The following is an 11,701-nucleotide window of genomic DNA, read 5'->3' on the forward strand; positions in this document are numbered from 1 at the left end:
TTACAGAAAGAATAAACAATTTTATCGAAAATTTTCACAGGTGTGATTGAACGTTTTTCCTGAACTGTACACCAATCACACAATAATTATATTATACTTGTCATATAATTTATTTTAATCCAACTAAACCTGATCCGAATTAAAATTTCCTTTAACATTAGGCACATATGAACTAACATCATAGACAGCAGTTAAGCATGGGCTGGTTCTAGGCCAGACTTGGTGTTGTAGTACTTTTCCTTCCCCCATCTAAAATCAGGCATATGGGCAAACAATTTACATATCTTGGGAGTTGCATATTGAGTTTGGTGTTTATCTTTTCGGATTTTCTCTTATATAAGTCAGATTTAAACACACCAATAATGTGAAACATGATACGTCAACATATCATATGTTTGGCTACGGATCTGATATGATGGACGTGGTTTGATGTTTTCACACTAATATATATGAGAACAAACTTTGATGTCATTTCAAAAACTAATTTCAAACACGTACGTACAACTGTTTTTACAATTTATTCCTTTAGTAAATAGACAAGTTATTGCAAAACACCACGTAAAAGGTAGTTGATTAAATTTCAGTAATATCTAAATGTAATTGGGATGCATATTTCGGAGAGAGAGAGAAGAGTCTTTGGTATATTAATATAGTAAAAGTAGCACAGTCATGCTGATCTGGCTCTTCATAATAAGCACAAAAAGCACAACGTCTGCCTCAGCCTGCACCTTCCATTCACAAATCATACTGCAATTATTTTGACACCCCCACCCCCACCCCCACCCCCTCCCCCTCTCCTCTCTTTTCCTTTTCCCACACATTCTTCGTTTCATCACTGAATAATACTTCTCAAAAACAAAGCCCAAAATGGCATTCTCGTGAATCCACGGAAATCGGAGGGCGAAAGGACATAAAGAAGACTCCAAATATTCCATCTCTCTCCTCCACCATATGAAAATTGAAGCGCCAATTGCAGTGGCAGTCGCTGCTGTGACCCATCTGTGTATAATAATAATACCACAAAGACAAAACCACTTTTTCCTTTTTTTTTTTATAATTATTTCAAATATTTCTTCCCTAAATTTGCCAGCCAATAAAAATTCATCACACATTTAGATTCTCCTTTTCATCGATTTAAATAAATTAACACACGCAGTCACACTATACACACACACACTCTCTCTCTCTCCCTCTAAAACTCTCTTCCTCTCTCTAAAAAGTTTTGGTGTTAGTTTTTATAGTCAGCTGCGGCTGCTGATGAACGAGCTCTGATTCTGAGGTAATTGCTTCCTTACTGAAATTAAATCTGACTTTTTTTTTTCGCTTGATCAGCCTGTGCTGTTTGTTTAATATTTGATGCTGCGGAATAATTTCGAAGTTCATTTGTTTAGTTGGTGTTCTTCGGCTGTATTCTGTTTTTGTTTTTTGTTTGTTTTTTGCCTGTTTTTCGGATTGATTTTTTCTTGTTACTGATTGTGGTGTCCGAGCGGAAGAAGTGAAATATGGAATCGACTCGTTTGAGAAGTTTCATTGAGTTGAGTTTGTTTACTTTCTGAAACTCGGTGATCGGTGAGTTGAGAATTAAGCTTGCTCTTGGTCTGCTGAGATTTTGACAGTCTGTTATGTTTCCTGATAGAGTTTGTTCCTTTGAGTTGATTTTCATATAATAGATCAAGTCTTTTAATCATGATGAGAAGAGATTAAGATAATCACGTGATTCCATTTTTTTGTTATTTGAATTGTTTGATTTATCTCTTAGTTGCTAATTTTGCATTTCCTTTTATTTGTCGATCTCTTTAAACCAATGTTTTGCGATAGTCTTGGCCTATTATTGCTCCTATTCACAGCTGTGTCATTTGTACTTATGCAAGTTTTTCATTGAAAAATGATAACATTTGTAGGCGCGTCAAATACATCTTTTTGTTTCTAACGTAATTTGTTGGCAAATATGTGATTGACGGACGCAATTATTGTGACCAAATAGAATGAAAAATCAACAGGAAGAATTTGGGAAATATGAGGTTTGTAATTATCTGATCTGCTAAAGAAAATTAAAATAAAGTGTCTTTTTCATTTTGAACAAAATCAACGAGAAGAGCGTTATCTGTTACTATTACTCTTTTGAACATGCATAGATTCAAAATGTGACCCCAATAGGCTGGCCCTTAGGCTACAACCTTTTTTTGACGAAAGACAAGAGATCATGTCGAGGGATGATCCAGCTGTCTTCTTTTGAGTTTCAAATTTGGTCGTTTCGTAAGTGTACGTAAAGTCCAGATGTGATTACACTAATTAGTGAGGGACAGAAAACTATGTGATTTGATACATGAAAAAATCTCTCTTATTTTTTCCAAAAGGCTTTCTTTTATTTTTTTCACCTAGTGTAATTTGAAGTATTTAGTGCAGGTTAAGTTAAATATGTGATTAATAAAAAGTATGATTGAAATATAATTATATGACCTTTAAAAAATATAATTATATGCGTGATACAATTATTTAATAAAATTACTTTTCATTTACTTTAATGTGTATAAAAGGTGATTCGCGCGGGTTTCATAATAATAAAAATAGTGTGAATAGTTGCCGCCTTGTTATAATAATGGATTTCAAACTTTCAACATAAAAAAGCAAATATTGGATTAGCTTATATTAACTACGCCCTTAATGGTTTTCTGGGAGCTGTAATCAGGGACAATGAATGAATTTAATTCTACGAGTGACTTGGGTTTTGATATGGTGGACCACAATATAGAGGGCCAGACGTAGCATATTTAATCATGTAGTTTGTGGAATACGTTATTTTATTTTCTAGTAAAAAAGAACTAAAAAGTTCTTTGTCAGATAATATCTCTATATTCCCTGATGCGATGGATGAAATATTGGACGTCATCTGCTTGTAATGCGTCTGAAAATTATGTGCACCCATTGATTAATTTGATTTCTAGCCCTCTTTTATAGCATTTCATTTAAGATGTTAGATCTATTAACAAGTTTCAGCATAAACTTTGGCTACGATAATTATCATGAGCCTTTTGGTACTTGTTTGGCGAATATTTATATATATGTTATATATTATGTTTGATCAGGATATTATATTAAATTAACTTTATCTAATAAATGAATACTTAGGTGGTTTTTTCTATTTTTTTCTTTCATCTACATCTACTTCCTGTTCTCTTTTCAAATTTCTCTTCCTAATCCAATTAAAATTCATTTTCTAAACCCAATTATATCTCTTCTATTCCATTTTTTATTTTTTGTTTATATTTTTATTTAATAGAAATAAAATCCAATAAACAAATGGACACAATTCCTTAGAAAAGTATCATATCAATTAATTTTGATTTTCTATATTAAATTTGAAGTACACATACCGAATATACCAACTGGTTTAGTAATGTGATGCATCTGTGATTTTGTTCCTTTCCCGTCGTGGACGCTTGACTTCTAGAAATGGCGGACCTTTTTGCTCGAAGAGGCAGCTAAAATGCAGTTCAAAGCTTCAGCAATCCTGAATTCATTATTATTATATATAACGGCCGTGAATGCATATCGTTGCATGATACATATAAAAAAAAAGCAATAATAATAATATATTGTTGCATGATACCGTGACTTTCGAGAGAAAGTTCGTTTGGTTTCACTTTTTGCAATATTTTTACCAGATGTGTTGAGGAAAAGTCTAGAAAGAATGTTCTCAATTTTATATGAAGACAAAAATGTGTATGGATAGGTTGTATTTTTAAAAATTAGAAAAAGCAGAAAATTTGTTTAGTTTCATTTCGGGACCATTAAATTTAGTGTTGCTTCTCCTCTCTAGTGGTTTCCAGGTAATGTTAGTAACTTCAAATCAATCATTTTAGTTATGTGTTAATGATAAAATTTTTTATTGTATGTAAGAATATTAACGTTGTATTAGATTCTGATAGTTTACTATGATTTCTGTTTACTTTATATTTTATTATGGGTTTAATTATGATAATGAGAGTGTACTAGCGTTGGGCCACTGGCTTATCATATGGGAAATTTGATGCTGCCCATATGAATTCGTTGTATTCACATGAGTTGTGAATCAATGAACTAATATATAATTATGATTTCATTTCTGATTTAACGATTTATAACTGATGTGAGTATAAATTCATATGAAAACATCACGAACCCCATGTCATAGATGGAGAAAACACTAAAAGAAAATAAGGTTCATTGAAAAATGCGAGAGTCAAATAATAAAAGATGGATGTTTCGTACATGAGATAACGTAAAGCAAACAGGGCCATCACTCCAGTTTCCGACATGTATTCTTCATGTAGAGCAAGGCATCATTTAAGAGAAAGCAACACGACTGGAGGTGGAAGGCCTGTAGTGAGCTGATGCTTGTACCAATTCTAATCACATATTCATACGGCTGGATATTGATGGGGGATGTAGGATAAGTGGTCCTGGTCACCCACAGTTATTATTCCCAATTGACAGGGACGAACTGAGCTACCACAGTATCTAGTAAACTTATTATAAAATGGTTGTAGGGTGGCTGGTGTTTGTAGGAAATTGATGGTAAATAATTAAGACTCCAAGCTCGAATTGAGTCCTAAAATGAGGTGAAACGTAATCATATTCGAGTCCACAAAAGAAATCTCCTGCAGATCTCTACTCTCATCAACATAGCTAAAGAAAAAATTATTAAAAAAAGAAAAACAGAGATAAAGCATTAATTACGATTATTTTTCTTATTAAGCTTAACCCATCAGGAAAATATTCATGCGGTCTTTTTTTCTATGTTCTTTCTGGTAGAAATTGTCATGCAGTCTGATTACTCATCTTATTGGATGTTTCCACTGTGTGCGATGTGTGCTTGTTTGTCATATACACTGCTTTCTTTGTAAGTATCTTCATTGCCTCATGGCATTTCTGGATGGCAAGTCAATGTGAAATATTATAATTAAGTTAATTCAAAATCACGGCTCAAATGAAGGGCATTAAGGATTACACTACTGAGGTCCAGTTGTCTTCGGAGACAGCATGATTGTTTTGTTCATGTCCCATTAAACTTGTATTTCAGTGTAACTAAACAATATGTTGCATACAGTCTTTCGATATTCTACATCTAAATGCATTTCTGGATCACTTGTTTGGCTAAATATATTTGTCTTAGTTCTCACAGTTGATTGTGCTTTCGCATGTCAACTAACAACGAGCAACTTGCTTTCGAGGGTAATTCCTTCTAAGCTAAAGACTGAGTTGTTGTGACCCAGGTTAATTGCTGAGAAACAAAAGGAAGACATGCCTAAGCATCGGTGGCGTGAGTCCTTGAAATCCTTTTTCGGAAGTCACATTGATCCTGAAAAAGATGATGAGATTAAGGGAAACAAAGCAGGTATGGTTTTTGTGGTTTTTTGTTAAACTATTTTAGGCTGTTATTAAAATGCAAAAAGACCATTACCATTCATCTTTCAAGGATTGGAGTTCATCTCCATAGATTTGCATCTTCAGTGTTGACCATATTAAATTCATTGCAGAAATTGAGGGCAAAGTGCAGAAGATTTTAGAGGTTCTTAAAGATGACGATAATGACGGGAAAGGGCCGCTGGTTAACTTGATTGAGGATGTCCACAATCATTACCTGTCTCTTTATTCTCGTTACGATCATCTGACTGAAGAGTTGAAGAAAAAAGCACATGGAAAACATGGGAGTGACAGTTCTTCATCCAGCTCAGATTCCTCGGACTCAGATGATTCACCGAGGAAGAAGGGCAAGAAAAATGGTAAAGTTGAGAATAATTTTGAGAATGATGCAGCTGCTATAAAGCAAGACCTCGAAGTGGCGCTTTCTGAGGTTGCTGAACTGAAGAGGAAGTTGGCAGCCACTACAGATGAAAAGGAAGCACTAAATCAGGAGTGTCAAAGAACTTTGAGCAAACTACAGGAAGCAGAGAAAAGTATAGCATCTGAAGCTGAAAAGTGGAATGACGAGAAAGCTAGACTTTTGGCTGAAAATGCTGATCTGAGTATAGAACTGGAGAGTTCACGTAAGCTACAAGCTGAACTGAACCAGAAACTGGAAGATATGAATAAAGAAAGAGAAAGCTTAAGCATTGAGAAAGACGTTGCTGCCCTCAAAATTGAAGAGGAGAAGAGAAATGCTGAAGAATTGAAAACCATTAACAGCCAGTTACAACAAGAGAAAGACATGCTATATCTGGAATTGGAAGCAGTGAAGGGAGAATTTTCCACTCTAAAGGAGAATCTGGAGTCAAAAGAAAATGAAATCGCTAAGCTAACTCAGATGCAGAAGGCTGCCGAAGAGGAGAACATCAGTCTTTCCTTGAAGATTACACAGCTTGAGAATGAGATAAAACAGGCTGAAAACAAAATTCAAGATCTTGTAACAGAATCAAGCCAATTAAGTGAAAAATTGGCTGACAAGGACAAAGAGCTTTTAACACATCTGGAGATTCACGAGACTCACAGAGAAGCTGCAAAGGAGAAACTGGAATCAGCGGAAAGAGAGATTGCTAAGGTCACCCAGATTCAAAAGGCTGCCGAAGAGGAGAACAGCCGTCTCTCCTTAAATATTTCACAGCTTCAGGATGAAATAAAACAGGCTGAAAACAAGATTCAATATCTTATTACTGAATCAAGCCAGTTAAGTGAAAAATTGGCTGAGAAAGAAAGAGAGCTTTTAAGTCACCTGGAGATTCATGAGGCTCACAAAGAAGAAGCAAGAGAGAAACTGGAAGCAGCAGCAAACGAAACTGCTAAGCTAAGTCAGATGCAAGAGGCTGCTGAAGAGGAGAAAGCTAGTCTTTCCTTAAAGATTTCAAAGCTTGAGGACGAGATAAAACAGGCTGAAAACAAGATTCAGGATCTTGCTACTGAGTCAAGCCAGTTAAGTGAAAAGTTGACTGAGAAAGAAGGAGAGGTTTCCCGTCACCTGGAGATTCATGAGGCTCACAAAGAAGAAACAAAGGAGACACTTGAAACAGCAGAAAAAGAGATCGCAAAGCTAACTCAGATGCAAAAGGCCTCCGAAGAGGAGAATGCTAGTCTCTCCTCGAAGATTTCACAGCTTGAGGGTGATATAAAACAGGCTGAAAAGAATATTCAAAATCTTGCTACAGAAGCAAGCCAGTTAAGTGAAAAATTGGCTGAGAAAGAACAAGAGCTTTCTAGTCACCTCGAGATTCATGACGCTTATATACAAGAAACAAAGGAGAAACTGGAATCAGCAGCAACAGAAATTGCTAAGCTCAGCCAGATGCAAGAGGCCTCCGAAGAGGAGAAAACTAGTCTTTCCTCAAAGATTTCACAGCTTGAGGATGAGGTAAAACAGTCTGAAAATAAGATTCAAAGTCTTGTTATTGAATCAAGCCAGTTAAGTGAAAATTTGGTTGATAAAGAAAGAGAACTTTCGAGTCACCTGGAGAGTCATGAGGCTTACAAAGAAGAAGCAAAGGAGACACTGGAATCAGCAACAACAGAAATTGCTAAACTACGTCAGATGCAAGAGGCTGCTGAAGAGGAGAAAAGTTGTCTTTCTTTAAAGATTTCACAGCTTGAGGATGAGATTAAACAGGCTGAAAGCAAGATTCAAGATCTTGCTACCGAATCAAGCCAGTTAATTGAAAAATTGGCTGATAAAGAAAGAGAACTTTCCAGTCACCTGGAGATTTATGAAGCTTACAAAGAAGAAACAAAGGAGAAACTGGAATCAGCTGCAGCAGAAATCGCTAATCTAAGTCAGATGCAACAGGCCACCGAAGAGGAGAAAACTAGTCTTTTCTTAAAGATTTCACAGCTTGAGGATGAGATTAAACAGGCTGAAAGCAAGATTCAAGATATTGCAACCGAGTCAAGCCAGTTAAGTGAAAAATTGGCTGAGAAAGAAAAAGAACTCTCCAGTCACCTGGAGATTTATGAAGCTTACAAAGAAGAAACAAAGGAGAAACTGGAATCAGCAGCAGCAGAAATCGCTAAGCTAAGTCTGATGCAACTGGCCACTGAAGAGGAGAAAACTAGTCTTTCTTTAAAGATTTCACATCTTGAAGATGAGATAAAACAGGCTAAGAATAATATTGAAGATCTTGGTACAGAATCAAGCCAGTTAAGTGAAAAATTGGCTCAAAAAGAAGAAGAGCTTTCCAGCCACCTGAAGAGTCAAGAGGTTTACAAGGAAGAAGCAGAGGAGAAACTTGGAATAGCAGAAAAAGAAATCGCTAAGTTAAGTGAGATGCAAAAGGCCGCTGAAGAGGAGAACAGTAATCTTTCCTTGAAGATTTCACAGCTTGAGGATGAGATAAGCCAGGCTGAAAACAAGATTCAAGAACTTGTTAATGAATCAAGCCAGTTAAGAGAAAAATTGGCTGAGAAAGAAAGAGAGCTTTCAAGTCACCTAGAGATTCATGAGGTTCACAAAGAACAAAGCTCAACTCGTATGAGGGGTTTGGAACTGGAGCTGGATTCATCACACACTCAAAGAAGAGAAATTGAGCAACAGAAGAATGATGAACTCTCTGCTCTTCTTAAGAAACTTGAGGATCAAGAGATGGATTCTTTAAACAGAATAAATGACCTCAGAGTACAGATCAATGCTATTCAAGCTGAGGCAGAGTCCTTGAGGATCCAGAAAGGTGAATTGGAAGAACAAATAGTACATAGAGGCAACGAAGCCTCAGCTCAAGTTAAGGAATTGACAGATCAGGTCAGTGCAAAGCAGATGGAACTGGAGTCTCTACTAAGCCAAAAAATGGAGTCGGAGATACAACTAGAGAAAAGAGTTCAAGAAATCTCCAACTTCCTAATCCAGATAGAGAGTCTGAAAGAAGAGTTGGCAAACAAAATCTTAGAGCTAAATAGGAACATAGAAGAAAAGGAAACTCTTTTGTCACAAGTAAAGGATCTGGAACTAGAGGTCAACTCCATACGTACTGAAAAATTGGAAGTGGAGGAACAGCTAAAACAAAAGAACGACGAAGTTTCAGAATCCCTTAGTCAGATAGAGACTTTAAAAGAAGAGTTGGAGAAGAGGACCACAGAGCAAAAGAAAACACTGGAAGAGAACGAGAGTCTAGTCTTGCAAGTAAACAACCTTAATGTGGAGCTCAATACCCTGAGCAACCAGAAACATGAATTGGAAGAGCAGTTGAGGAGCAAATGCGAGGAGCTTATTCGGTTGCAAAAAGAAAAAGCAGAGCTGCAAGATAAAAGTTCTGAGGTTGAGAGAGCATTGATTGAAAAAGAGAACGAACTCTCCACTTTATGCAAAAAATCTGAAGATGCAGAGAGTGAAGCATCTGCCAGAATCATCGCATTGACTGCTGATGTGAACAGTCTTCATGAGCAATTGAGTTCTTTGGGTGCTCAGAAAAGTGAGGCAGATATCATTCTTGACAAAAAGACTGCAGAAATATCAGAATTCCTTATACAGGTTGAAAAGCTGAAAGAGGAATTATCAGGAAAAACTGTCGAAGGAGAAAGACTGCTGGAAGAGAAGGAAAGTCTGGCAGCACAGCTAAAGGATCTGCAACTGGAGCTGGAGACTCTTCGACGTGAAAAGGATGAACTGGAAGATCGGATTAGTAGCAAAGTTAATGAGGCAAATCAGCTGAGGGAGGAGAAGAGTGGCCTAGAGAGCAAGATTTCTGAACTAGAATCGACGCTAACAGACAGAGGAGATGAAGTCATTGCCATCCAGAAAAAATTGGAGGATGTGCAGAAAGAAGCATCCACTGAAATTGCTGAATTGCAAAAACAGGTTGGCTCTTTACAGCAGGAGCTGGATTTGCTGCATTCTGAGAAAAGCGAATTGGTAATGCAAATCGAGAGAAGTAAGCTAGAGTCCACCGAAAGGTTGGCTTTGGCTGAGAACAGCAACACTGAATTAGTGAACAAGATTATAGAACAGGAGAGAAAGCTGAAAGAACAGGAAGATGTATTCGTAAAATTGTGCGACGAGCAAAAACAACTGGAATTTCAGTTCCAAAACTCTGAGGAAAATCTCAAATCCCCAGAGATGAAGATAGAAGAGATTACCCAACAGTTCCAAAACGGCATTGATGCAAAGAATCAGGAAGTCAGTAAACTGGAAGAAGAGATAGAAGAGCTGAAGAGAGAACTTGAGATGAAAGTCGAGGAAATCAGTACACTGGTAGAAAACGTACGAAATACCGAGGTTAAGCTACGGTTAACAAACCAGAAGCTGCGTATCACAGAACAGCTATTAAGCGAGAAAGACGAAAGCCACCTGAAAAAGGAAGAGAAGTTAAATGAAGAACATAAAGTGCTTGAAGACAGAGTTGCAACATTGTCTGGAATAATTGAAGCTTATAAAGAAGTTCAAGTGAAAACAATAACAGAGATCACAGAGAAGGTAAACGACACATTGACTGGAGTCGATGCATTCAGCATGAAGTTTGAGGAAGACTACGGCCACTTAGAGTCTCGCATTTATGAAACAGTGAACGAGCTCAAGGTGACAACAAACATGATCAGAGAAACCATTAACGAGAAAGATCAGCTAAAGAAGGAAGTAGCCAACTTAGTTCAGCAACTGAATGATGAGAAAGATCAAGAGTCAATGTTGAAAGGAAGGATCAGTGAACTGGAGAGCATACTGCACAAGGAAGAGGACGAGAAGAAAAGCTTGATACAAAGTGTGCAACAGAGAGATGAGAAGATGGGAGAGTTGGAAAGAAGGATGACGGAGAAAGACATGGGGTTGGTGAACTTGATTGAGGAAAAAAGAGAGGCCATAAGACAGTTGTGTATCTTGATTGAATATCATCGCAATCGGTACGATGATCTCAAGGACATGGTGGAAAAAACAAGAGGCGCAAGAAGGCAGCTTGCTGCTTAATGCAAAGAGCACATCAATGATCAAACTCTCTTGGAGTTGGAGGTATGGTTAGCGTTCTTCATCTATACTTTGAATTTGATTTGTTGGTATATTTCGTCAAAGTCAAGTCATTTTTGTTGAAAGGAGTTGTCAGTAAAAGAATTTCTATTCTTTGGGGTCAGTAATCAGCATAGGGTGTGTGTGTGTATAGGAAAAATATTACTCCGATTTGTTTTGTTTGTGTAGTCATTCAGTTCAATTTTAGCCCCGCCGGGTGCAGCTATTGCCTAGTGATATTTATGACATCACTGGGCATTTTCTTTGTATAGCAAATTCAGCAAAAGTGTGGTTTTATCGTCTAATCTCTTTTGTACTTCTGATTTTGTTTTTCCTCAAGTCTCCTTCCTTTTTTAAGGTTCATCTCTTCTTATAAATTAGTAGGAATTATGTATGTTTCACCTAATGCTTATTATCTTGACAAAGTGATTTATATTATTTAAATTTTTAATTAAGTAAAATATAAAAAAATTATTTTAAAATTTATTAGGTACTTTATAAATAAAAAAGATTATATTTATTAAGATTAATGAGTTTATTTTTTTAAAATTATTGTAAAAAAGCTTTCTATTCAGTGAAAGTTTAAAAGCTATATAAAAATATAATTGACTAAGTGGTTATATAAACAAATGGTTACATTATTCATTTGCTTGTTTGATTTGGTTGGCAGGAGAAATTTCTCTTGCCGGTTTATGAATTTCTTGATTTTTCTCGATAAAATTATTAATTATCTCTCATTTGCTTGGCGTTTGAATTTTAGTGCCGTCTTTCTTATTCATCATTTAATGTTACCACTATCTTCTCGAAATA

General features: G+C 36.3%; 1 protein-coding gene across 1 annotated transcript in view; it reads left to right on the plus strand.

The window, feature by feature from the left end:
* The window catches only part of LOC105159034 (putative leucine-rich repeat-containing protein DDB_G0290503), a 15,432-nt gene extending 4,221 nt beyond the window's left edge, over window positions 1–11,211 (plus strand). Inside the window, exons 4-6 of the mRNA XM_011075965.2 lie at window positions 1,242–1,279; window positions 5,256–5,377; window positions 5,520–11,211. Coding sequence (XP_011074267.1) covers window positions 1,242–1,279; window positions 5,256–5,377; window positions 5,520–10,855 — 5,496 coding nt within the window. The 3' untranslated portion in view covers window positions 10,856–11,211. The remainder of the gene's footprint in view (window positions 1–1,241; window positions 1,280–5,255; window positions 5,378–5,519) is intronic.

This window comes from Sesamum indicum, linkage group LG1, assembly GCF_000512975.1.
Source record: "Sesamum indicum cultivar Zhongzhi No. 13 linkage group LG1, S_indicum_v1.0, whole genome shotgun sequence".
NCBI classification, from domain to species: domain Eukaryota; kingdom Viridiplantae; phylum Streptophyta; class Magnoliopsida; order Lamiales; family Pedaliaceae; genus Sesamum; species Sesamum indicum.